Source organism: Brachypodium distachyon, chromosome 1, assembly GCF_000005505.3.
Source record: "Brachypodium distachyon strain Bd21 chromosome 1, Brachypodium_distachyon_v3.0, whole genome shotgun sequence".
Taxonomy (NCBI): domain Eukaryota; kingdom Viridiplantae; phylum Streptophyta; class Magnoliopsida; order Poales; family Poaceae; genus Brachypodium; species Brachypodium distachyon.
The window spans coordinates 21,585,727-21,613,713 of record NC_016131.3 but is presented as its reverse complement, the minus strand read 5'-3'; the positions used below and the strand labels follow the sequence as shown (position 1 = coordinate 21,613,713).

Sequence of the window (27,987 nt, the reverse complement as noted above, 5' to 3'; positions counted from 1 at the left end):
CACAGCCGTCAAAGAACTGATCTCGCCTTCTGGTTGGTGCAAAGGTGCAGCTGGGCAACCGATACGACTGTTGGTTCATTCCTCTCGACAAAGACAGACAAGCAAAAAACTACCAGACAGTTTCTCTTCCGATGAAGGGAACTTTGGATCAAAACTGTGTAAACTACAGAATTTTCGTTAAAAGGGTCAGTCTCCGTCCGACAGCCTTCCAGTAAACAGCACTTTTGTTAATGACCACTAAATATTGAATCTACCACAGGAGGTAGCTCTCGAGTAAAACAGTGCCTTTTGCCCCTTTGTACAGCAACCTGGCCTCTGAAAATTTGGGGCAAAAACCCTACACCATGTATTGCATCGCGACCTGCATCAGCCTTGTGTGGGGTATACTCAACGTTGCTATGCCCCTCCGACAGTTCTTCCTCAGGAATGCGTAAAAATAGTTTATCACTAGCTTCTTGACAAAGAAGGATTCCTTCCGAGCTCTGATGTCTCCATGCCCAAGAAGGTAAACAACGCCAGACTCCTTGGCCTTGTGAATGAAAGAGAGCTCATTGTCTAGGCTTCGCCTTCCATCCATTGTTTCGTCCAGAGATCCATCAAATGATGTGCTCGATCCCAAGGTTGGATTTGAAGCACCAGCAGACTCATCTAGGAGCGGAACACCAAGTGAGTAGATACTACCATTTGGACCAACAAGAACTCTTGATGAGGATGACGCAACTTCCTCTTCAGAGTCAGTGTCACCATTCTCATCACTCTCTAGGGACCGTTCTTGGGCTTCTCGGCGTATGAATTTCTCAAGACTTTCTATCAGAAGCTGTTCAAATGCTTGGGGGTTCTCCTTGCGTACATCTTTGTAACCATACCTGTAGAGATGTGTGATTAACATCATGAAAGCCAGTAAAACATAAACAAACCCCTCATTAAATTCTTATGACTGATCATGAAACTAGTCTATATATATTGCAACTTTGATATGTCCATATAAAGCTACATATAGGTTAAGAAAATACCACAAAACACCAACATGGCATGTTGAGAGTGAGCATGCATAGAGAAATAACTAAGGCAGTAACACTTGCTGTGGGAAAGAAAAAGTTCCAACGCACCAAAGCTGGATTGCTACAAGTGAATAACTAAGGCAGCAACATTTGCTGCGAGGAATAATAAGTTCCAACACAATAGAGCTGGGTGTGTAACAAAAGAAAAATAAAAGGAGTTATTCTGCAACCCAAAGTAGTTTAATAATAACAAAAGACATCAAAATAAACTGCCCAATATAGGGCGTAAGTTTCAAAAAAATTAACTCAGAAGGGCAAATGTTAAGGCTATGTGATTTTTTGTTCTTGTTATTAAAGCCGATGTGAAAAGTATTACTCTGGTAAATCCGACAATTATATAGATCTTGTGACCCAATGACTACTCTCATATTTCATCTTGTATGTTCTTGAACGCGATAATATTTAGACCTTGATTTAGAAAAGAATTAAAAAAACAGCTAGCCAGTCACCAAAATATCTCAAAGCGATTAAGCCAAACGAGATCATCATAGTTCACTGCAACAAATGGAGCCTAGACAACAGGATGCCAAAAAATAAAAAAGGGATCACGTGTCACTATGCCAGTATCACAGTTGCCAAAACCCATTGTAGGTGTTAAAAGTGTCTGAAGAAAAGAATCAAACACAACAAAATTCTGATAAACTCGAAAGGTAAGAAGGAAAAACTTGGCAAAATTCAGACCAAGGGTTCTACTTGTTCACAACATACCTAGAATCACTAGTTAAAAACATTTTTGCATTTAATTGATTGTGGCCATCTTAATGGTGACCAAACCTGTATTTGACAAACAGAAGTGTACCAACAGTACAAAAATATCAGTGGGGTAAAGTGCTCTGCATAACATCCATGAATTCTGCAATATCATCAATTAAATGAAACCCATTTTCACTGGCTACAGCATGAGAAAATACGAATGATAATTCAACATGGGACAACGTTAGGGACTACTTAAACTAAGCAGTCCCAGATGAGCAGTTGCCCCACCTACAGATTCACTCGCTCGGATTCCAAATGATACAAAGTTGTCAGAGATATTAACTCGCTCGGATTCCAAATGCAGAGCAGGCGTATCAAAAACAGAAACGGTGATAGTATAAAACTTGAGTAGATGCGTTCCGTTTTATCTCAAGGTTTCAATCTAGCATACTAACTACTAAGAAACTACTAGATTGGTATGGCATCATTTTGGAGAAAACACATGTGTATTCAATTTCCATTAAAAAATGAGTTTATTTTTAGGTTCATACCTAGCAATACAGCGAAACATATGGTAGTTCTTGGGGCAGACCCGGCGAAAGAGAAACCTTTCATTCTGAGGGACAACAGGAACAGGAACCCACTTGATGCAGACAAAAATTATCATCGAATGGATGGCTGGCATTGTGGTGAGGAAGTGACCAAAGATTGCAGGAACTCCCCTCACCAGTTCATTATAAAGCAATCCAATTCCAGGGGCTCTTACTGTACCCAGATTACAGCCCAGATCCATCATTAAGTCCATCGAAAGCTTTTGCTTAACCTCAGTTTCATACTTCAACTTGGTTCCATAGTTCCATATGTACATTATCAAATACAGTGCAGCGGTAAATACCAAAAGAACCCAACTTCCATCTGCCACACTGCCCAATACTGAAGAAAAGAAAAATAACTCCAGACCCAGGAAGAGGGTGAGAAAGCATAGAACTACAACGATGTTGACCTGCCATATCAGAAGCATTATGATGGTCACCAATATAGTAGTCATCATCATGACCCCAAGTTCAGCTATGCCTGTAATAAATACTTGGCATTAGAAAGATTATGTGGTGGTAGTTGTTAGACTGGAGAAATAAGGTAATGTATCAGCAAGCTATTCATGTTAAAAATCATAGGTGGCGACAATTAAAGTGAAAGGAAGAATGTTGCCTGGTCAGTGCTTGAATTATGTAGGACATTGTTATATATTCAGAATAATACAAATTACGAAAGTTCTGTACTTTGTGAATACAAGCAATAACTTGTGTCAACATAGTAAAGTTGTTAAATAGATGGATAGACATTATTGTAGTGAGCTAAAATACCACCAAGTTTATAAGGTGGAAAAGGCGATGTAACATAAATAATATTGAATCAATGACTGTTTTCAACAACCAGATGCAACCTCTACATGACAGGCACATGCTCAAGATTATGTAGATCCTTGGAAACACAGTAGAGTCAGCATAGAAACACAGCTGAAAGCCTATGCAACGAGGTAATGTATGTTTCAGAACGTTCACTGAGAACTGCTAGGTATTACAGAATTTAATCTTACAAAAAAATCTAGTAGTATGGTTGGTAATGAAATTATTATGAAATGCCGTGAGTATTAAAAATTTAAAATACTTAGAATTCACTTCCTTTCTCATACTCTACCTAGCTTATTAGATTGTCCAACATACACAATCAAATAAGGTATCAGCTATAAAGGAAGCAAATCTATAGCACAGGAAAGAAAAGCAATTAGAGGGTCTAACACACTAAGGAATGAGCCAGTAGATACAGTTATATGTGAAGGAGATATGTACAGTAACATAGTAAGAATAAATAGAAGTCCTTTTGATCAATTCACGCACCATATGCGTTGCCAATCTCATTGATGCTCCCAAATGTCGTAACAAAAGCAAGACAAGAAACCAGCAAAAACCAGTTCATCACTGGGATGTATATTTGACCCATGAACTTTCTAGAAGTGTGAATTATCTTGAGTCGGGGAAAACAGCCAAGAGCTGTAGCCTGCTTAATGATTGAGAATATAGCAGTTGTCATTGTACGACTAGCAATTAGTGCCGCCAGAGTAGCTATGAACACCACTGGCCAAAACACCTGAGCTGCAACAAGAAACAAAGCATTTATCAAAAAGGGCCAGCCAGTAAAACCAAGGCCATTACTAAAAAAAAAGCAAACCAACGCCATATTTTTAATAAAAATAGAAGCTTCATTTTACTATGATATAAAATTTATTTCATCACGCATGAAACAGTACACAGCACTAACATATCGGATTCAAAATAGGAGTGTGAACAAACCAGTTTGCCTTACTCGGGATAGACAAAAAGAAGACTTGCTCATTTTCAGTCAAGTTTTCCAGAAGAAATGCAGCTTGCCCTAGGTATCCCAGTAGAAGGCATGGAAGAACAAGACACACAAAGGTAAGCTGCATAACAAGAGAAATATTAAGTTATCAACTATGTATTGGTAGTGCACCAAAGAGCCCTCAAAAATAGAAAAAACTACCTGAACAGATCTAACAGAGAAGTAGCATAAATCAGCAAACATTGCTTCAGAACCTGTAAATTATCAATCTCGTTAACATCTTCACAATTCAAGTACACGAAAAGACATTGTTCTGCTACTTTTGACTATAAGAATAAGAGGAGGCCAAGTTATCTTCAGCAACACTGCAGCCGCAGTCAGTTTAGTTATGAGTTATGACTCCTAAAGGATAGACGAGACGGCAGAGATTGTAACTAATATATTTAACTAAAACAAAAACTGCACACGAAGAAAGCACATTCTTTGAGAACTCAACTTTCGAGGGTATATCACAAATAACATTAACAATGTGGTTAAAAACGCATACCTGTTGCACATAAAAGACAGCCCCCAAGAGACATCCAAGCTTCTGTTGGTTTTCTTTCAAAATAATAGTACATATATATAGGATTGAATGCTCGAAATACTTCTGAACCGTATGTCATTATGTTGTAAATTCCTATCCCAGAAAGGCAGCAAAACCATATGAACAAGGCAGGTCCAACAACAAGCCCGACTTTGCTTGTTCCGAACCTTTGCAGACTGAACAGAACAATAAGAAATGCAACAGTTATCATGACCACTTCTCCTGCAAAATTCACAATAGAAGGTGAGCATTGTGCACTTCTAAACAGTAATATTTTTTCTTTCTTTCTTTAACCAGATAATGCCAAGCATTGCTGATTCAAGATTACCTTCATTAACACTAGATATTCCAACCTTCAGGCCATTAACAGCAGACATCACTGCAGATTTTACCACCGGAAAAAAATGAAGTTAATTCTAGGAGAGGAGGAAAATTGATATTACTGGTGAAAGCAGATATATCGGGAATGCAATGCATAATGCATCAGAATAAGATGAACCTGACATCGCGGGTGTAACAACACCATCCGCTATCACCATAGAAGTACCAAAAAGAACAAGCATCAAAAGTAGTTTCTTCAGCATAGATGAAGTCTCAAGGCGCTCCTTTATCCTCAAGGACCTCTCAAGTTCTACCGACGGCACCTTGAGTTGGAAACTTGATATACGGGTATCAGAGGGTAGTTGGTTAGGAAGCAGACTAGCCTTTGCATTTCTGCATATTAGAGAGTATAAAGCAAATATCCCCCCTGCCAAGTATACAGAATAATCAATATTAAACCAAAAGCTTAAAGAAAGTACTGCCCTCTAATCTACTTCCAGTGGTATGGTAATGATACACTGTAAGATAAGATATACCTTCTCCATTATCATTCCCCCATAAGACAATCAGAGTATACTTCAGCAATGGTACTAGAATCAGTGTGTATATTACAAGTGAGAGTGCTCCAAGGACATCCTCCTTTGAAGTATTAGGGTATTTGTTGAACATTATATCGAAAGTGTACAATGGGCTGGTACCAACGTCTCCAAAGACAACACCTAATGTCTGAAGTGTCAACACAATACTCCTGCATAAGGTAAACTCCTGAAACAGGATGAAGGATTGAGATCTCAGAAAGGTGAAGAACTCAAGATACCCATGCATGTATGAATCAGGCACAAAACAGGCATCCTATATCCAAATGACATGTGGATGGCAGATATAGCGACTGGAGTAGCAATGCTCAACCAATTGAAGTGGAGACTTCTAAATATTGCATGACGCAGGAGATTCCAATATATAACCATGACGCGGCACGGCAGCACCAGCAGATTCTAATGTAATACAAAATAATGGAGACTGTTTAATATTGCGTAGCCCTATTCCCCAAAAGTGGCAGTTTGCACATTGACTGGAATATTGCTTAGCAATGTTCCCCAAAAGTGGCGCTTTGCACATTGACTGGAACATTGCTTAGCCCTATTCCCCGAAAGTGGTGTTTTGCACATTGACTGGTCTGCAAAAAACATAACCTTGACCAGAATTTTTACTGTAACACTACCTCCTTTTCATCATATAAAGCGTATTGGGATTCATTAAGACAAGGCTTTGACAAGAACTACTTTGTTAATATGTAGTTTATATGAAATGAAATTTGCGTCAGATTTGTTTTCAAATGTACATACTGATAATTGTGATTCTGTGTCATAAAAAACCACATATTAATGGAGTAATTACTGGTCAAAGCCATGTCCTAATGAAATCTAATACGTCTTATATTAGAAAAGGAGGACGTATATTTGTAGAACAAAAAAAAACATATTATGATCACAAATCGAGAGAAAACTACTTATATAATTTTCATATGCCAATCTAAAAATTTATAAGGAGATTACTAGGAAGAGGTAAAAAGAATTAACTATACTTTTCTAGGATGAATGCACTTCTCGGCCCTCTGGCCTGATTTTAATGAATTATGACTAGCAAGTTTAAGCTGCAGGGCAGTATACTTCAAAACCATCCAAAGAAATGCACAGTTTGCAAATACTAGTAAGTAGTAACAACTAACAAGTGAAATACAGCCAGGCGGGGCAAAAATAAGGGGGGCGGCCTGGGTGCACTCACCCCTTTAGGTGGAACCAGTGTAATCAGGTCACATGGATGTCCAAAAAATCGTGAAAAAATCAAATAGAAATGACAACATTGATGCATCTATGGTCTACCATATCACAGAAATTAAAATCCAAATTTGACTACACATCAAGAAACAGAAGGACAAATCTGATGAGAAATTGAGAATAGTAGCTGGACACTCAAATATAAATTAGCTGTTTTTTCAGAGTGGAATTTATCCACTCTTTCCTCTACTGGTGGGTCGAATTTGGATTTGAAATGTTGTTGTAGATGTGTTAGTAATTTTTGAACTTTTCATGACTTTTTGGATGCCCACCCAACCTATTCCATGTAAAAGGCGGAGTGCATACAAGTCCTTGCCAGTGCTCACCATTCACTGCATCATCTCTCTGTTCTTAGGTAATCCGAGTGTGCCTTATAGAATTTGCCATCCGGAGCTGCATCAGGAACTTAGATTACATGCCTAAGAAAAGGTCAGGGAGCAGGAGCAGCAGCGGTGGCAGGTTTCTGGTTAGCGAAAGAATTTGTAGTAGTTCTTTTTTATGAAATAATGTGGGACTTTATAGCCTCCAGACAAAACAAAGGTGCATTCAATTCCACCAATTGGTTGTTTTTTAAATAGATATACAGCAAATTGCAATATCTCAAACACCACACAACATCCTGCGAATACTATAGTCCGTAAAACTGAACGAAGTAAATCAAAACAACATTTCAAGAAATTAGGCCTACATATGTAGCTACCTGTAAAAACAAAATGGAGACGCGGAGCCAACCTTTGAAGTTTAGAGTAAATACCAAATTTTACAAAGAAACTGTGACGTTGTGACATTTAGCAGGTTTAAACTCTGTGACACGATTTACCAGATAGCCGCAAAAAAAAGACACAATTTACCAGATTTAGGAGCAATACCTCCTCGTCCTACTAGACTTAAGGGTGGGGTTTGACAAGGTCAACCAACATATCATGCTGATGTGGCAAGGGATGAAGGTAATGATGCCAGCCCGTGCTCCAGGGGTGTTCAAGTTCTATTTTTTTTCCTTGAAGGCGACATGAGCAGCAGGACAAGTGTGGTTTTTTTTATAGGGCAGTTTCACGGGTCGAATCGAACCCAACGAACGTCCCTACCATGCGTCATGTTGGCCACGCATTCTCCACTCTTGCCTCTGAGGTGGCTGACCTGACCCTAGCAGGTGGACTCTAATCCCCAACCTCTTCATCTCCCTCGCCCACTCAGTCATCATTCCTATCTCCGCAAAATAATGAGTAGAGCAGGCGATGGTGAGTTGAGACAATTGGTGATGACCCTCACCAACCCCTTCCCACACCTTTGCTTCGCTGCCTCCACCCTTATGTCTGCTAAGTGGTGGTGGAGTGGGCTAGAGCACCAAGTGGGTGAGGGCAGGGATTAGACTCCCACCGCTTGGATTAGCTCCTCCATGTCGGAGTCAGGCAGGGAGAATGCAAGTCCAACATGGCAGGTGGGCTGTATTTCCCCCTTGCCACATCGGCCCAACATGTGTTGCTAACCTTGTCAGGATCCCTCATCCTTAAATCTAGTAAAATGGGGAACTATTGCTCTTAAATCTGGTAATATCTTGGATGGTTACATCTAATAATACCACGCACACAAACAACATGCGCACGCTCAATACTCTAAGCATCATGCTCACACACCAAATTGAACCAAGCAACGTAAACAATCAAGAGGGTGCATCTAGCTTGCAGGCCACAAGTACTAGTACATACACTATACAGTATAGTACTCCCTCCGTTCGGTAATAAGTGTCGCAACTTTGTTTAGATACACATGTACCTACACACTAAAATGTGTCTAGATACAAAATTGCGACACTTAATACCAGACGGAGGGAGTAGTATACACAACAAGATCATCAAATCTACCGAAGGAACACTAAAATCCAGATTACATAGGCCCATCTGAACAAGGCTGAAAACACCTTGCGCTCTAGACTCATGCACAGGCGTAAACAACCCAGTAGAACCTACATAAACGTGCAAGACCATCTAAGAAATTATATGACTGCCAAAAACTAGGCTAACAAACCTCGGAAGCTAACTTTTATTGTTATTCCAGTTCTTTATAGCCTGATAACATAGGATGTGCTAATTAACATGAGATTTGACATGAAATGACCATTAGTATACACAAATATCCATCTGATATGTGGTCCGACAGATGTGATAACTACTGCATTGTTTGTAGATTGGTTTTTTCAGTGATTCCGAAGCATGCCTTCCATCTCTTTGATTTTCTATATGCGCAGAGTATCGACAATTTAGTACATCTAACCAATTGATTTTCATTAATTCCTCTGCAAACTACATGACCATGTCTTTGTAGGCGAGCATGGAAGCTCAGTGTTAGTGAGTAATTGAAATTGCATTCCTGCGACAGATATATTATTCCTTTCAAATTGTAATTTCACAACTGAATTGATGCATCCGAAACAAATTCGCAATAACCATCTTGTTAATCATCTTTTATTGAGACAAAATTATTCTTTTTTACATAGAGCGGCCTCTCTGAGCAACTAATTTAGTAGAGCAGAGCTAATACGAGTGGAGCGCAGGGGCCGTGGCAACGCATGGGCAAAAAGCTAGTAGTAAATAAGAAAACAGCAAGCAAGCTCACAGAAGCTGGCGAAACAAATGCAAAAACAACTACTGAGCAACCTTGCAATATCATGTTCTTAACACTCCGAACCCGGTAAAACTTCGTCAGCCCCATGCCACAAGCTCGTACAAGCAATAGCGCTAAGCAGCAACAGCAAAGTTCCTTTACGGGATATCGATCGATCGGGCACAAGCAGGAGATACCGCGAACAGCTCCCGCGCAGCCTCACCTAAGCAATATCGCGAACACCGCGCGCACAAAACCAAATCCGATTTAACCAACGCAGTGGGAGGCGGAAGGGAAGCAGACCTGGTGGCGGTACAGGCCGGGGACGTCAAGAGCTTCGACGTCGAAGGAGTCAGCGCGCGGGCCCGTGCGCACGAGGCGGTGGTGAAGCAGCGCGTCCTCCTCGTCCTCGTCTGCGTCCGAGCAACCGCCGCGAGAACCCGAGGCGGCCACCGGGGTGTCCGTGCCGCCGAAGCCATCGTCGGAGCTCTCGATCTCGTCCTCGTCGTCGGCCCCGCCGGGTACTACCCACCGCATCTCTGCCGACTCCGACTTAGGCAGCCTCCCGCCGCCGCCGCTTCCAGTCTCCATTCGGATCGAGGTAGACAGCGGCGAGGCGCTTGCGTGGGGTTCTACGGGTTCAGGTGATGGACATATGCAGGGCAGGGTGTGTGGGAGGGGGGGAGAGAGACGGCCAGACGGGAGAGAAGAAACAGAACTGCTGTAGTGCTCTTGCAGGATTTTCCGTAGTAGTACAGCTATTTTGCAGTAGTATTCTTCTTTCCTCGTCAGATATATATTTTCTGTCCGCTTCCTAAAATAAAATTCTAGGTTTGACTAAAAATTACTTCTCCTGTTTACAAAGGTTGGAACATTTGGTTGATCAATAATAATGCAATTTATATGACAAGAAGAACTTTTGAAGACAAATCTATTGATATAAATTTCATGTGTTAAAAACACATATTAATAAAGTGACTATTGGTCAAATAGTCGTTTTAACGAAACCAAATACGCCAACATATGTAAAAAATGAGAGATTACTTTATTGATATATAATTGATGTTAGTAAAATTTATAGAGTAAAATGCATCAGAGGTTCTAATTCTTTCGCAAATGTCCCAAGTTAGTCCTAGATCTTTGAAACTGCACATTTTAGTCCTAACTGTTTCATAAGGGGTTCATCCCATGTCTTATAATGGCTCTAGTGTGTGCATGGTGCTACGTGGCTATTTGGTCCCACCCGTCAGGTGCCGACGTGGAACGGTTTTTGCAAATAACCCCCTGCCTCCTTCTGTCTTCTACCCCGTGAGCCCCACCCCCCTCATTCTCTTCCTCTTCTCCTCACTCCATTGCCTGAACCCTAATCGGCGGAGGATGAACCGCGGCACGACCGACACCTACTCCTCCACCCCCAGCGGCTATTGTGGTGGCAGCGCCCCCTCCCCCCCCCCCCCCCTCCCTCCCCAGCGTTCCCGAGGTCCGTTTTGACGTACATGTCCCGAAGGAAGCCGGACTCCTCCGGCGGCACACTCAGGAACCACCCGAGCCTGCTCTTCTTACGGACGTCGCAGGTGGGCCCCGCCTCGGCTTACGACGGCGGCAATGCCGCGCTCGTGGAAGGCGACGTCGGGTACGATAAGCCCCGCGCCGGGAAATTCTTCGTGCTCGCCATGCTCTTTGGCAATGGCAACCACCACCACCACCACAGATCGGAGGTCGACAAGGATAAGGGAGGAAGCGATAATAAGGAGTGAAAGAGTCGTTCCTGGCTCACCGGGATCATTCCGCGCCGCCACAAGAAGCAGGCGTCACCCCCAATCAGTGCCGCCGCCCAGGCGCTCCTACCGTGTGGTCAACAACCGGGGGCTCTCGCCGGAGAGGGGTAGCCACCGCAGCGGCGAGGAGAGCAGCTCGTCCGCTGATCCCGATGGCAGCCGTCTCCTTCCCCGCTGCGGAAGACACCATGCCGGCAAAAGATAGAAGGAGGGGGAGTGAGGAGAAGAGGAGGAGGATGAGTGGGGCTCATGGGGTAGAAGACAAAAAGGCGGCAGGGGGTTATTTGCAAAAAACGTTCCCCGCTGGCACCTGACGAGTGGGCCGAAATAGCCCCGTAGGTACCAGGCACGCGCCAGAGCCACCATAGGACCCGAGATGAACCACTTATGAAACAATTAGGACTAACATATGCAGTTTCAAAGATTTAGGACTAACTTGGGACATTTGCGAAAGAATTAGGACCCCTGATGCATTTTACTCAAATTTATATCATTGAACTAAAATCACGAGAAGAATTATGGGACTGAGGGAGCACTTGCTTATGGTTATGATTGGATCACATTTGTCACATGTTGATGGAATAATTCTTTTAAAACATTGTGTTAAGGGAAGCATGATATGCCTAGGTAGTTTCTTCTTAGACGGGTTCAGGCCTCATTCGATTTAGTGGATTTTCATACGAAAATCCATTTTAGATGCATTTTTGCAAGAAATAAACGAAATGATTCCTTAGGAGTCACATTGATTCCTTATGTTTTTGGAGAAAAATGAACATTAGGTCCAATTTCTCTTTTTTTCCATAAAAATAAGGTTAGACAATATCTTTTTTTTGAGGCAATGCCATTCGGCTAGCTTTATTGATCATCAAATAGACTTACATCGTTAACCAACACAGGCAATAAAAAGCTAGGGGGATCATCGTCCCAAACACAAGAGAATCTAGTAAGAAAACAATTCTTAGCAATCTCATGAGCTACCGCATTGGCTTCTCGATGACAAAACTCCACTGAAGCCTTACTAAAACCTGAGAAGAGGATTCTACTATCAAGAAAAATAGCAGAAGCAGTTGTTGCGGAGAACCCGTCATCAAGCATCGTCTCCACCACCTGTAAGTTGTCCGACTGGATGATGAAGTTATTAAGTCCCAACTGCTGTGCAAAGAATAAGCCATCTCGAAGTGCATAAGCTTCAGCCATTAGTCAATCCACGACGAAAGGGATGTGCCGACATGCTGCTGCGATAAATTTGCCATGGGAGTCTCTGACGATCACGCCTGCACTCCCTCTTCCCTCATCATCACTGAACGCCGCATCGACATTAATTTTCAGGAGTCCTTCCGGCGGACAAGTCCAGCCATCACGGTTGACCTCAGCCTTTTTCTTCGAGCCACGCCATGAGTTTGTCGCCAAGGCACCGATGGCCATGGTAGATCTCTGTGGTGTTTGCACAACCTCATCACGGACAAGCTGCCTGCGTTCCCACCAAATGTACCAGGCACCTGTAAAAATAAGCTCAGGCAGGCCAACACCTCCAAGCGGATCCCAGGCCCCCTTAGAACAAATGATATGATTAAGTGCTACTGCTCTTGATCTATCCAAAGCAGCAGCCTCATTTATCACTTCTAGAACACCCAGACGCTGCCAAACCAAGCGAGCTCGTTGGCAAGTGAAAATCATGTGCATGATATCCTCGCATCCCATCTCACAAACTGGGCAGCCACTAAGAGGGTTAATGTGTCTATTTGCTAACAACCCAAGACAAGGGATCAAGCCGTGGAGGCCTCTCCATCCAAATATTTTTATCTTAGCCGGTATCCGCAGGCTCCACAACTTCTTCCACACAGGATTGACCTCCGATCGACCAACACCTAAAACAGTTCTTTCCTTCCTCCCGAACTAGTAATCCCATTCAGCATGATAAGCTGAATGGACCGAAAATAATCCATTCTTCGTGTGATGCCAGGCAACAACATCTTCCATCAATAGAGGGGGCAGAGGAATCTCAAGAATACGATTAGCATCAATGGGCCAGAAAATATCTCTGATCAACACCTCATCCCAAGCTCCAGTAATCGGATTTATCAGCTCCGATACTTTATCAAGCATTCCATTCCCTCTCGGCATCATAATTTTCCTCGATGGACTGGATGGGATCCAAGGATCATTCCATATATTAATTTGTGTACCATCCCCCACACGCCAAATACAGCCGCGATTAAAGTTCTCCATCCCCGAGAGAACACTCCGCCAGGTGAAAGAACTACCACTCTTGATCTTTGCTTTTAACAGATTACCATCGAGATAGTACCTTGCACAAAGCACACGAGCACAAAGGAAATCAGGCCGTTCCAACAAGCGCCAACACTGTTTAGCCAACATCGCCATATTAAAAGTGTGCAAATCTCTGAACCCCATACCTCCTCTCCACTTCGGAATACAAAGTTTCCACCAAGCAAGCCAATGAATTTTTTTGTGCTCGTCATCATCGCCCCACCAGTACTGCGAAATAGCATCAGAAATTCCCTTGCAAATGTTTTTCGAGATCTTGAATACTGTCATCGTGAACACCCGCATAGAATAAGACCTCCTCCCCCCCCTGGAGAACATCTTCTCCTTCCATACACTAGTTTTAGCTTGCACACGTTCCACCAAGTACTTGAAACAATCACTTCTATCCACTCCTACGATGGCAGGCAGACCAAGGTATTTATCATTTAATGATTCTGTGAGTATGTTCAAAACATCACATACCTCCGCTCTATCCTCAACTCTTGTATTGGGGCTAAAGAAGACACTCGATTTTGCAACGCTGACAAGCTGTCCCGAGCTAGCACAGTAAGAGTCCATAATCTGCTTCAAGGTATTTGCATTCTGGACATCCGCCTCCATTAGGATCAACGAGTCATCGGCGAACAACAGATGTGAAAGCACCGGCGCAACTCTGCAGACCCAAACGCCTGTTAATTCTCCCGAGTGTTCAGCGTCATTAAGCGAAGCAGATAGCCCCTCTGCACAAAGGAGAAACAAATAAGGTGATAAGGGGTCTCCTTGACGGATGCCCCTCATAGGTGTAAACACTTAAGTGGAATTAGAATTAAAACGGACCGAGTATTTAACAGAAGAGACACAAGCCATAATAAGATTCACCCATCTCTCTGCGAAGCCCAACTTCAACATTATCTTCTTCAGAAAGCACCATTCTACCCGATCATAGGCCTTGTGCATGTCCAATTTTACTGCACAGTATCCCTTCTTCCCCTTCTTCTTTTTTATTGAGTAAATGCACTCATAGGCCATAAGTATATTATCCGTGATGAGACGTCCTGGTACTAAGGCACTCTGATGCTCATAAATAATTTCAGGTAGAATCAGTTTAAGTCTATTCGCCAACATTTTTGAGATCACTTTGTAGACCACATTACAGAGACTAATGGGTCTAAATTGAGATAAATTGTCAGGATTTTCCACCTTAGGAATTAGCACAATCATTGTATCATTCCACCCCTCCGGTATTACTCCAGTATTGACGGCTTCTAGCACTTCACTAGTAAGGTCGTCTCCCAACAAGCTCCAGAAACGCCTATAGAATAGAGCATGTAAGCCATCCGGTCCAGGAGCTTTAAGATCACCAATCTGGAACAAAGCTTTCTTCACTTCTTCCTCTGTAAACGGAGCTAACAGGGAAGCGTTCATTTCATTCGTTACCTTCCTTTTCACCTTTTGAAGAACATCATCATCTGACTCATCAACCTCCGAGTGGAACAAACCAGAAAAATAAGATTTAATCAGGTTGCTCATGCCATCCGGGTCTTCCCACTTCACACCCGCTTCATCAATAAGATCCGGGTCTTCTTACGAGAACTGGCAAAATTATGGAAAAACTTTGTGCTACTGTCTCCATGCCGTATCCAATTTGCCCGCCCTCTTTGGATCCAATGGATCTCTTCTTGCTCCAACAAAACTTCAATTTTAAGCAGGATCTCCTTTTGATCAAACAAGGATTCGTGAGTAATAGGGCCTCGACGTAACTCTTCTAACGTTCTCTTGAGGTTCTCAATTTTTTTCCGCGGTGCCTTTAGTTCCCGTCTGTCCCAAGCGTGCAGCTCTTCATGGACTTTTAACGTTTTCTGCATGAGTTTGGGCCCCACACCGCTAGCACAGGCTCTATTCCAAGCATTTTGAACAATTTGATTTACAGTTTCTTCCTCCAGCCACCTTGCCTCAAACCGGCGAACGGTCGGGCCGCCAGACAAGTGGACTCCGGCAAGATACTGGGTGTCGACGGTAACCGGACGGTGGTCACTCTTTGTCATCCCCTCATTTACCACTTTAGCAAAAGGGAAAAGCTCATTCCAAGCCTCGTTAGCAATAGCTCTATCCAACCTCTCCCGAATTCTCCCACGGCACCAGGTAAAAACATCCCCCGTATAACCCAGATCCTCCAGCGAACAGGAATTCAGACAATCCTGAAACGCCTGCATATACCTCAACGCTCTGGGCACTCCGCCATCCTTCTCCCACGAGAAAAGAATCTCGTTGAAATCACCCAAGACCAGCCAAGCAGAATCCCTCCTGCCATGGAGATCACGCAAGTAATCCCACGATTTGTATTTGTCCTCCCACTTCGGCTCCCCATAAAAACCAGTTAACCTCCACTCCACGACGTCCTTCACAGCAACATCAATGAAATTTGCTGTAATGTCATGGACTTTAATTTTCACTCCTTCTTCCACATGAGCAACAGACCACCACTGTGACCATCGCTCTCATGGATCAACATCTCATCAAACATCAACTTACGAACCAATTTTTTTGCCTTAGCTTTTCCCAAATGTGACTCAGACAGGAAAATCAAATCTGGTTTTATTTGCCTCTGGAGATCCAGAAGCGAACGAACTGCGCGGGACGTGGCCATGCTCCGGCAGTTCCAGCTCATGATCTTCATTGATTATGGGCACGGCTCCTCTCGGGAGCTAGCCAAAATAAAGTGAGCTAAGATGTCACTGTCCCCAATCATCTTCGTACGTTTAGGTGGCTGATTCTTCTCCGGGGTTGAGATCACCCCTCCCCCATGTTCACTTGGCTTTGTATTTTCCAGCAAGAGAACTTTATCGCAGACGCTTCCCTCTTGACTGTAGCTTTTGTTCCCATCTGCATAATTAACAAGGCCATCTGCAGCTACAAGCCGCTTGCGTGACCTCAAGTATCCGCCCGGGTCATGGTAGAAAGCATCAGTCGGTGGTTTTCTTCCTCCTTTCATGCCCCATTCTACGTGGATGTCTGATTTTGTTCTTAACCATGCAAATTGCTTGCTGCAATTAGTTCTGAAACTGTGGTCCGACTGAAGGTTGTTTTCTTCTGAAGCCAAAATGTAGCAGACATCTGACTGAATTTTCTCAACTATCGCAGAATGCTGATGCGCCCAGATTAGACTGGAATCAATCCCAATAGCAAGCTGATTCATTTCACATTTACTTTCCGGCTGAATTGTGACAACAAGGTATGTCTCTCCTTGAGAGGTTTGGTCCCGTTCCAAAGCAGCAGGTGTAACATACAGAGGGGTATGGCCTCGGACTCCATCATCAGCAACAATGGCGTGAATTCCACAGTAGGTGCTGCCACTACCATGGGAGTTTGCAGGGGATACCTTTGTTGCGAGCTTGTACTTGTTGATGTCGGCTTGGAGTAGTTCTTCAAAATTTTGTTGCAGCTCACGAACTTCGGGCAGCAGGTCCGCCTCGCGTTCTACAGGACGCCGCACGGAGCATCCCGACGCGGCCTCGTCCTTAATAAGTTCCAGCATCCTCCTCCTAAAGAGATTCCGGTCCGCCATGAGTAGATCCAGAGAAATCTCCGGTCCACTGCTCGTGGCGATCCGAGGTTCGTCGCGTCTCCCATCCCCTCCAGCCGCCGTAGCAGAACCAGGGATTTTGCTCCCGGCCTCCGGCCGGTTTGGGGCCCCGGCTCCAAGATCTGTCAGTGATACGCCTAAGCCGCCGGCGACTGCCGTGGCAGGCCCCTCGTCGTCTTCAATTTCGCCCGTCGTTTCGCCTGTTTCACGCTCCGTCATTTTCGCCTCTAGGTTAGACAATATCTTAGTAAGACAAGTGTCACATTATCACAATCCTAAATTATTTCTTTCCCCGGCCCCAAGGTGTGTGAGATCCACACCCATCACCTCGGATGCCTCATTCTGCAAGCCATCTTGATAAACCATGTCACTAGCCTGCTTTTGTCCTGGCCGGCAAAACAATTAGCCAAAAACGCCTCAAATTGGCCTATTAAGGACATAATACTGCTTAGGCGGAGATTAATCTGGTTTTCACAAGATAAGGATGAAAAATATATTAGATTTGAGTTTGGGGTGAAATTTGAGCATTGGGGTATATAGTTCTTTCTAAAGAAAAATAGGCTTTTTCAAGTTTTTTTAGTGTACAACCACAATGGCAGCCTGAGACATTGTGCGACGCACATTTCACGCTCGGGTCGAGTGCAACTAGTCAACCACATATCTGCAGAGGATTACGTACAATGTGGTAATCAATTCGGTGCACGGAAGAGAGAGAGGCGGACGGAACCCCAGCCATCACCGTTTCGATCTCCATCAATTCCCCTCACATCTGATTGTGAATTTCACATCAGGAGGTGAGGAGAACCACGGATTAACATCTGGCATAGAATTTTAGTGCCTTCCAAGAAGCTTTTGTGTGTCCTTGACGATGGCGTTCTGACAGTGGAGGTGGCGACGCATGAATTGAAGGTCTCCGAGGAGGTGAGGAGAACCATGGATCAACATCTGGCATAGAATTTTAGTACCTCCCAAGAAGGTTTTGTGTGTCTTTGACGACGGTGTCCTGACAGTGGAGGCGTCGACACATGAATTGAAAGTCTCCCGGCTCCATCCCTGTTCTGGATTCAGTGTTATGGTTCTACTCCATGGAGCTTGTGGATCTCCCGGGTTCGTAATTTCGTGATTTTGGTCATCTTTCTCATCGGTCACCGCGCGTTAAACGATCTCAAGTTCTCACCCGATGGGATGGATAGATCATGCAGCGCAGTTTTTTTTGAGTAAAATACACCGCAGGTCCTAAAACTATTCGAGGTGTGCCAAGTGAGTTCTAATTCTAACAAAGTACATATTTGGATCCTAATTCTTTGTACATTGTTCACGCATGGTCCTAGTCGAGCCCGAGCCGTTGCTGACTGGCCAAGTGGCAAGTTGACTACCACGCTGGCTAACCGCGGAGTCGCTAAAAATTACAAATACGCCTAACCTTTAAATTTTACTCATTTCACGGTCCTTTCCCCGATTCTCCCTACCCCGCTCGGAGCAGAGGCGACACGGCAGGCGATTCTAGGGTTTCCCCTCTGGCGAACTCTGAAGGGGCCGGCGGTAGAGGCTGGGGGCGGCAACACGGGTGGCTCAAGCAACGAGAAGAAGAGAAGATATGAGAGAGAATGGGAGAGAATTTGCCAACTGCAGTCTTCATTCTTTATAAGGGGGTTTCTGCACAATTCCAGACCACAGGAACGGCGGGAAAACTCCCGCCCAACGATCTTGGCCGACGTGGCAGCAGTCAGCTTGCCACCTGGCTAGTCAGCAGCGGGTTGGGCTTGAATAGGACCACGCGTGAATAACTTACAAACAATTAGGATTCAAATATGCAGTTTGATAGAATTAGGACTCACTTGACACACATCGAATAGTTTTAGGACCCGTGCATTTTACTTTTTTTTTTGTTTTATCACTAGAGATTCAAAGAATTGTCAGGATGCGATCGACGCAGCTGCAGCTAGATAGTTGGCTTCAAATGTTTTTTTCGCGTAACTTTTGGTTTATCCGATTTTAGTTTTTCTCGATCAACTTTATGCTTGGCTCCGTGACTATTGTTGTTGTTCAGATGGTTGTTCTAAAAATATTAATCAATCGATCCCTTCTTCGAAAAAACCCAAGCCCGAAGCAGCAGCCGGTTCTCGCGGTTGTTGGCTTGTTTTTGCCTTGCTACCCTACGTTTAGAGCCGAACAAAACCGGACATGAACCGCGCCGTCTCCAACCTGCGAGCCCGCCACGTCGCCCGTCTCGGCTCCTTCTGCGCCTCCTCCTCCTCCTCCTCGTCGCCGGCGTCGGAGGCGTGGGACGGACGGTTCCGGCTACACAAGCCGCGGGGGCAGCACCTACTGACCAACCCGCGCGTCCTCGACGCCATCGCCCGCCACGCCGCGCTCCGCCCGGGCGACGCCGTACTCGAGGTCGGCCCCGGCACCGGCAACCTCACCGCCCGCCTCCTCGCCTCCCCAGCCGCACGAGTCTCTGCAGTCGAGATCGACCCGCGCATGGTCGACGCCGTCACGGCGCGCGCCAGCGCGCTCAACCTCGCGCACAAGCTCACGGTGCGTTTCCCGCGGTGCCTACCACCTGCTCGATCAAATGCCTAAGAGAAGCCGCTCCAGGATGATGAACGGGCCTTTCTTCTCTGTTGCCAGGTGATCCTGGGGGATGCCGTCGAGACCGACTTCCCGGAGTTTGACGTCTGCGTGGCCAACATTCCATATGGGATCTCCTCGCCGCTGATCGCGAAGCTGCTGTTTGGCACCTACCGGTTTCGTACAGCGACACTGCTGCTGCAGAAGGAGTTTGCGCGGCGGCTCGTGGCCAAGCCGGGCGACTCCGAGTATAACCGTCTGGCAGCCAATGTTCACATGGTGGCGGAAACGAGGCTGCTCATGGACGTGAGCAAGAGGGACTTCGTGCCCATGCCCAGGGTAGACTCCTCCCTGGTTGAGATACGGCCGAGGGTGGACATGCCTGAGGCCGACCTTGCTGAGTGGCTTGCCTTCACCAGGGAGTGCTTCGGCCAGAAGAACAAGACCCTTGGTGCCATCTTCAAGCAGAAGAGGAAGATCCTGGAGCTTTTCAAGCGGTCTCATAGAACCAAGAGATGCGCAGACGATGCCCCAGGTAGGGGTGTCATCCTTGGTGTTCTTGACGACGATAATGATGAAGCCTGCAGTGATGACGATGGTAATGATGACAATGGCCGCAGTGATGTGGTAGCTGGTTTCAACAAGGAAGATGTTGGCGCATTCAAGGAGAGGATAGCCAATGCATTGGAGTCAACCGAGCTTGCAGGGAAGAGACCGTCGCAGCTTTCAAACGACGAGCTCCTACGTTTGCTCAGGCTGCTGAACGAGCGAGGGGTATGGTTTCAGTAGCACATCCCATTTCTGATTTGCCATTCAATCTACTGATGAGCAGCTGAGGTTTCTACTGGTGCGGCAGTTGGTGGCTCGCGACCACTCGCGGCATGAAAATGATCAATTTCTCAGAAAGACGCTCCTTGAGACCTTGACAGAAACAGCAACTTAATAAGAAGCTGCCACATGACCGTACGTCATGAACCAGCACAGAAAGGAGTTTGTCACTCTATGGATGTATGTCAAAGCGTAAGCGTAGGCTCAATGTGCTCAGAGATGTGGAGAGAGTATTCAGTTCCATCCATCTAACATATATTCATGCAACTTAACTTCAAACATATCGCTACTAAGAAAGTCATATTTTCCATTATCGTCAACTGTTTATCGCTCTTTGCTAAAAGTCACTCGCTTTTTACCATGCTAACGTTTATGAACTCCTTGATGAAACAGTGTTACCAGGATCCACAGTTGCATTGCTAGGATTGCACAAAAGCAATGGTCGAATATAACAGAACTCACAGAAAACAGTCAGTTTTCATCACGAAAAGAAAACAGTCATGTACCAGCAGACAGGGCATAAAATTAAGCAAGTCCAGCAGAAGCATTTTCGGCGACTGTTTCACCGAGATTGACTTGTAAACAATAACCACCTTAAGGTCAGATCAGGATGCGATGTTTAAACGCTTTCCTCACCTTGGCTAGTCCAATGGAAATCATTCTTAGCCTACCTGAGTGCTGAACATGCACAAAACCTCTTTGAAAAGATACAATTTCAGCAGCTCTGCTACTACTCTCTCTCATCAAAGTGGATATACTTTTTACTTGATGGATGGAAAGAATGCTCTTCTAGTTGGACGGAAAAGCGTATTGCTATGCCACCATCAAATCATCAAGTGACTGGCAACTGACAGAACTATTTGGTTTCACCTATTATGAGATCATACGGTTCTACAAAACTGAAAACCAGAGAAAGATGTTTGACAAATGGATTTGGAACCCCCTTTTCCAAACTGGTGACATGCTTTCATCACATTATATGTGCCGTCAGAAGCCCTGGAGATGAATAATAGATGACATACGCAATATCCCTTTTACTGAAATTAATTCGTTAGATAAATTAATTAGCAGTGGGCCAGTGGAATCTTTTACCAGGATAAATGAAACAAACTTGTATAAAAGGAATAACTGAAACTAAATCTATGCTAAGCTGATCTTGTCGAACAACATAATTCCAATTGAGTAATACACTTCGAATTTATGATGGAGGCTCAATAGCTGACAAGCAAGTAATTACATCCTATTTCAAGCCTGGATGCATTGCTTTCATAGTGCAAAATTCTTATCAGTGCCATGGATCATCTTCATAGCCCCACATTTCATGAGTTGATACACCCAGATTATACAATTTTACACGCTAAAATGCTAACCACATTGAAGTAAAACCTACCCGTGGAATTATGTGGGCAAAGGGAAAGAGAAGGCGAAAAAGAGTGACAAGAAGGTTTAGTCCTATACCCTCCACAGACTCCTTATCATCCTGGCGATAGAGGCGAGAGGAAGAGTGCTTCACCCCGACGACGGCGACGAGGGGAAGACATCCTTAACGGCGGACGCGGCGGTGAGGTAGTTGAGAGTGTTGCGGAGCGTGTCCCGCTCCCGGCGCAGCCGCGCGGCGGTGTCCTCAAGCTCGAGCAGCGCCTGCTGCTCCCTGGGCGCACCCTCGAAGGTATTGCCGACGTAGAAGGAGAAGGGAGTGGGGAAGAGCCCCCGGCGCAGGTCCCCCACCTCCTTCTCGGGCTTGCCGTTAAGGCGGTTGGCGATGCGTATGACGTCGCGCATGAGCGCCTCGACCTCGACGGCGAGCGCCTCGGCGTCCTCCCCTGGGGCCGGCGCCTCCGCGGGAGGGCGGTCCTCGAGCCACTGCACGGCGGCGACGAGGTAGGGCTTGTTGCGGACGACGCGGGCGACGCGGAACCGCTCCTGGCCCTTGCAGATGAGGAAGAAGCGGTCGTCCGCGAGGCGCTCGTGCTTGACGACCTCCCCGACGCAGCCGACGTCGGACGCGCCGCCCGAGCCCGCGAAGACGACGCCGAAGCGGAGGTCGGTCTGGAGCACCGTGTGCATCATGATGCGGTAGCGGAACTCGAAGATGTGCAGCGCGTGGGTCGCGTCCGGGAAGAGCACGAGCGGGAGCGGGAATAGCGGGAGCTCCACGAGCCCGTCGTCGGGCTCGGACGGGTACTGGTCGGGCGACGGCGACGAGCCGGCCCCGGACGCGTTCGCCGGCGCGGCGAGGCGGCCTCGGCGGCGGTGGCCGGGCGCATGGAGGCGAGGCGTCCGACGGAATGCGTGCGCGGGGGAGAAGGGGTGGTGGGAGGCGGCGAGGTGGGGATGGGGGCGCGGCGAGGGGAGGATTTGAGGGAGGAGAGACATTGGGAGGGAGCGGAGGGAACTTTTCCCCACGGTGGTGAGGAGGGCGAACGTGTGGATTTGGGGGAGGTGATTTTTCAGGGGTTTTGTTGTTCTGGGGAAGAATGGAGTTGGGCCCATTGGCAGAGAGAGTGTTAATTGTCAGTGTGGTGCGGTGGGGTGATGGCGTGGAAGAGTCCACGTGGAGGCTTATCTACCTTGGTTGAGCTTCTTTGAGTTTTGTTTTTGAGAACAGAGACTTGGCACCGCTTTCACGACAAGTGCTCGGCGTAGTATTTCGGCCTGGTCCGGCCCGGCATAGCCGCCTACTGACCTGCAGAGTACCAGGCCGTTGAATGGAACTGATTCAACTTATGAGATGAACGGAGAAATTGCCATAAAAAACATGATGAACTAAGAAATCATGGTGAAACCACGATTCCTGGAGTACATAAGAGACACAGAACAGCAGTTCACAAGAAAAAAAACATACTAAGAAAGAACAGCTGTCTAGGAAGCGATCAGGCAACATGTGTTTGGAACATCAGGCCCCTAGATTTATTATGCTCCGATTTGAGTGTTTGATTTTTCGAGAAAAGGTTTTCGTCCAGCTTTATTAGAAGAGTAAATTTCAAAGAAAACACAGTTCTTCAGGCAAGCTTCTCACGAAACAACACTTTTGATAATTTTCTCGCAGAACCACACTTCTTTAGACTAATATTCTCAATTTAACCAAAACCGATTTTAAGCGCATTTGACATTTTTCATTACATGTGTGGCCCACTGTCAAGCGTGGCATAGTTTGGACCGAAATCGTTAATTTAGACTAATTTGAACCAACTTGCCAAGTTCATGGATCCACTTTTCAGATTTTCAAGTTAATAATTTAAGTGAACATCCTTGCCAAGTTAGTGTACCCGCCATGCAATTTATGCTGAGTGCATAGAATATGCTGCCGGATATTTCCATTGGTGAAGCCTCCGAGCATATGATCAAAATTTCCAAAACTATTCTCTTATTGGAATTATCCTTACAATCCTCTCTTATGCTAACTACAACTACAAAGTCCCCACCCCATTATAATGGAGGGGTTTCAGTTTCAGGATACAGCTTTTGCAGCCGCTGCATTCGACGGACCCCCTCAATCCCGTGTGATGTTTTGAACCATCCTCTACTTCCTAAATACGGAGTACAATTGCACGAGTGCAATGCAGCAGAGAACGATGGTTCTCCTGTTCTCTGCCCACTCATCTGAGGCTGTTGACGAATGCGAGGAGCGACTCGACGTCCCTCTTCTCGGACGGGTACTTGATGGGCCTCGCGGTGCGGCTGGGGAACAGCAGGATCGTCGGGAAGCTCTGCAGCTGCAGCTCCGCCTGCGCGAACGGCTTCTGCTCGCCGTCGGCGCGGAACTTGGCCACCTTGACGCCCGACCCGCTCAGCTTCTCTGCCAGCTCAAGGTAGGAAGCCTCCATCGCCTGCTTAACACGCATCACAGATTCGATTCAGCAAACCATGCTTCCAAGTTTTTGAAAAAATCTGTTGGCGATTGCGAACTCCATGTTAATTACCTGGCAGTACGGGCACCATGGAGCGTAGAGGACGGTGAGCCAGGGCTCGGTGCGGTTCTCGAGCTTCAATAGGTTCTCGATCCCGGGGCGGGTGAGGCTGACGACGGCCTGGCTCTGGAAGATGTCCGGGGCGCTGGCCTCGGCCGAGCCGTTGCCGTTGACGCCGACCTTGGGTGCCTGGCCTTCCTTCTCGATGTTGCCTTTGTGGAGGCCGCACTCCTTGGCCGTGGCGTCCTCCCACCACCACCTCCCTTCCCTCTCGTGCTGCCCCGGCAAGACGGGCCTGGTGCACGGCTCGCACCCAATGGAGACGTATCCCTGAAAACACAAAGTTCAGTGCACGACGGTCAATTTAGCTGATAGGTTGGTATTACGTCAAACTGAAGAAACGAAACTGAAGTGCAACATCACACTTACTTGAGCATGCAGGGTGTTCACAGGGACATCCATGGTCCTGAGGAAGGTCCAGATGTCCTTGCCCTCCACATTGGCCACAGGGTTCCACTTAATCAAGCTACCAGCTCCACCATCCAGCCCTTCAAAAGACGGATCAACCTGGCCGGATATTCACACAATTAGACAACCGAAACATGAAGATGAAGCAAATTCAATCAGTCATTGTGCATCATCATATATTCATTCATACCTGAACAACGGGGATGCTGGCTCTGGTGCCAGGGGACTGGTCCTTCCTCTGGCCGGTGATCCAGGCCTTGAGGCCCTTGAGGGCCCTCCTCAGCGGCCGCACCTTCCTCACCCGGCAGCACTCCTGGTGGCCGTCCTCGTAGAAGGAGAAGAGGCCTTTGTTCCTCACCAGCTCCTGCACCTCGGCGGCCTCCGGGAACATGTACTCGATGTGGATCCCGTAGTGCTTCTCCACCTTGTCGAACAGCTGGTACGTCTCCGGGTTCAGCCGCCCCGTGTCCAGGCTGAACACCCTGAAGGGCCGCCCTGTCAGCTTCGCGTATTCGATCAGCGCCACGTCCTCGGCTCCACTGCACAATTCCAACACCGAGTTTGACACGTCAGACTTTCAGATCCACTTATCCGGAAAAAAAAAACTTCGTAGATCCACAAATAAATCAGTTTTGCTATTTCTCAAATGATAACTTTTTGATTCAATCATTGAGATTCGTGTAAGATTAATATAAGTCTGATGGATAAAAAAATCTTCATTGATCGCTACGATTTTCTTAGGCAACTGAGAAATATACACTCTCAGATAAAAACAGCAGTCAGCCGGTCACACACGACGGTTTCGAGTTGCGTTTCGTTCTCCTAGTCTCCTTTCGGAAGTTTCTTGTTAATTTGATAATGTTCTTAATTTGATAAAACCATTAACCATTCGTGTTAACCACGGATCTAGATCGAAAGTGATGTACGGCACGGAATCTATCCCCCCGCTGTCCACTTTTGACGCCCCGTCTTTTCTCATGTTCCGTTCGACAGTCAAGCACCCTATATTCTGCCCTCTTGTGCTCGGTTGGTGGGGCATGATTCTAGCCAGCTCTTGTCCAAGAACAGTCCCAGAAAAGCAGCTGGAACGTACCTAGACGTGCCTCCCGGCTCCGTTCACTCGTCTGGATACATTGGCAGTAGCTTCACGGTTTTGTCGCCAACCCCACCCCACCCATTTACGACTAGTTTATCTCCAAATAACAATAATAAATCATGACTCTAATTTGGAAGTACTCGAGCCCTACTACTATCGTCCTACAGCAGCTTGGGCATGAACATGAACTATATCAACGGCTGCCGATCCTGCTGACCCACCTTGTCAGTGGCACCAGGATCCATCGCCACTGTCCAAGCCGGTGAATTCACGGTCGTTCATTGAGCTACAGATCACGGGATCAGGATAGCAAAGCGAACCAGGAATGTCCGCAGCCACCCGTTCGGAAGATACCGAGACGCCACGGGTTCCAGAGCCCAAGCCTAGAAGAATCGCCTAAACCCAGTTCACCGTGAACCATACGTCAGACTAGACGACCTTAACGGCGACCGGCGCAAAACGGGCGCATGGACCCGAAACCTGCTATTACATCCCATACCACGGGGTCTACGAGAAGGAGAGGAGTACTAGCAGCAGTACGAGGTAGACTCTGTTCTCACCTGAAGGCGATGGCGATTTCGGATCCGAACATGGAGAGCGCCCGATCCATGATCTCCAGCGGCGACGCGCCCTGCAGCTCCTGCGCCAGGGCCTCGTAGTCCACGGCCGCGGGGACGGCCGATGCCTCCTCCTCCACCAACACTGGCGCCACCGGCGCCGCGGCCGCGGACGCCGACAGCGGCTTCCTCGCCGGCTCCGCCGCGCACAGCGGGCGCACCGCCCTCGCGCGCTGGGACCTCACCGCCGGGGCCGCCGGGGCCGCGGCCACTTGCTGCCTCACGGCACCAATCCTCGCGGCTGCACGGGGAAACAGAGAGGAAATTTAGACGGGCGAATTTCTGACGGCAAATGCCGATGAATCACAACGAACAGCCGCGCAATTCGCGGAAGAATCTCGCGGAATGCTCGAACCAACTGGACACAAAATCGTCAAGAAAATTTGGAGGAAATGCGACCCGGCACAAATTCGAAACTAAGTCGGACGCAGCATGCTTGATTTCATTCCCCACTAAACCCTCAATTTCAAAAATTAAAGCAACGGAATCGGAATATACAAGAAATTGGAGCTCTGGAAGAAGGAAATCTCACCTTTGAGATCGCGGAGGGCGATCGCGTGCGACGAGATGGAAGCAGTAGCGGAAGCCATTGATTATTACTCCTCAGAAGCCCTTCTCCTCCGCCTCTCGAATTCCGAGGATTATGATGCTCCTGGTTGGCAAATGTTTTTGTTTGACTGCTGTGTTTTTCTGTGGCGTACGGGGGAATGGGGCTGAGTGGTTACATATAGCTCGGGCGGGAGACAAGGTTCGTTGAACCTGGACGGGTTCCGGGAGCGGCAGCCGGGGGGGGCGACGTGTAAGGCTTCTATTGGCCAGGCGCGCGAGAGGGTTCCCTGGCCGATGGAAGCAGTGGCGTCACTTGGCACCCCGGGAAGGACCATGGCGGGTGGACGCCACACGGCAAGGGATATGACACGGTGGGCGCTGAGCTGGCTCGATATGTGGGCGTCCGACGATCTATACCTCACGGGCCACGTCTAGGCCATTGGCCAGGTATCTAAACTTGGGTGTTTATCAATGTTGGGGGAATACGAATTGATCTGTACCTCACGAATATTAATGTCCGCCGCAGCGTGCAGACGGGTTGTTTTGTGCTGCTGCTTCCGCTTCTAAACAGTACTTCGTCCGATCCATATTATATTAATATGGATCGGAGGGAGTACTGTATAAAATATTTTACGGAGTACAAATTTCTAAATATAAGATGACTTAGTTTTTTCAAATCAAATACTCTCTCCGTCCAACAAAGAATATCTCAACTTTGATTAAATTTGAATGCATCTATACACTAAGTCATGTCTAGATACATTCATATTTTGAGAAACTTGAGACATCCTTTGTTGGACGGAGGGAGTATATCACGATGACATGTTTAATAAAGCTACTCCCTCCGACCCATA

General features: G+C 46.5%; 4 protein-coding genes and 1 pseudogene across 4 annotated transcripts; 2 read left to right on the top strand and 3 right to left on the bottom strand.

The window, feature by feature from the left end:
• Positions 1-49: 49 nt before the first annotated feature.
• On the bottom strand, positions 50-10,052 carry LOC100841481 (probable potassium transporter 14). Its single transcript, XM_010239558.3, has 10 exons — positions 9,765-10,052; positions 5,559-5,787; positions 5,201-5,449; positions 5,030-5,080; positions 4,663-4,923; positions 4,317-4,369; positions 4,122-4,236; positions 3,656-3,910; positions 2,309-2,831; positions 50-866 (listed from the first exon to the last, which is right to left on the bottom strand). Exons 1-10 carry the CDS (start codon positions 10,050-10,052, stop codon positions 338-340), a joined length of 2,553 nt encoding a protein of 850 aa, XP_010237860.1. The 3' UTR covers positions 50-337.
• Positions 10,053-10,577: 525 nt separating this feature from the next.
• On the top strand, positions 10,578-11,479 carry LOC104582061 (annotated as a pseudogene).
• Positions 11,480-19,212: 7,733 nt separating this feature from the next.
• LOC100828870 (ribosomal RNA small subunit methyltransferase, mitochondrial) lies at positions 19,213-20,812 on the top strand. The gene is made up of 2 exons (XM_003562996.4): positions 19,213-19,631; positions 19,725-20,812. Exons 1-2 carry the CDS (start codon positions 19,275-19,277, stop codon positions 20,451-20,453), a joined length of 1,086 nt encoding a protein of 361 aa, XP_003563044.1. The 5' UTR covers positions 19,213-19,274; the 3' UTR covers positions 20,454-20,812.
• Positions 20,813-21,651: 839 nt separating this feature from the next.
• LOC100828571 (lon protease) lies at positions 21,652-23,031 on the bottom strand. Its single transcript, XM_003562995.4, has one exon. The coding sequence runs from the start codon at positions 22,983-22,985 to the stop codon at positions 22,002-22,004; it is 984 nt and encodes a 327-aa protein (XP_003563043.2). The 5' UTR covers positions 22,986-23,031; the 3' UTR covers positions 21,652-22,001.
• Positions 23,032-23,833: 802 nt separating this feature from the next.
• LOC100828269 (probable 5'-adenylylsulfate reductase 1, chloroplastic) lies at positions 23,834-27,297 on the bottom strand. Its single transcript, XM_003562994.4, has 6 exons — positions 27,117-27,297; positions 26,528-26,825; positions 25,062-25,410; positions 24,833-24,970; positions 24,416-24,733; positions 23,834-24,322 (listed from the first exon to the last, which is right to left on the bottom strand). The coding sequence occupies exons 1-6, from the start codon at positions 27,172-27,174 to the stop codon at positions 24,092-24,094; spliced, it is 1,392 nt and encodes a 463-aa protein (XP_003563042.1). The 5' UTR covers positions 27,175-27,297; the 3' UTR covers positions 23,834-24,091.
• Positions 27,298-27,987: the final 690 nt, after the last annotated feature.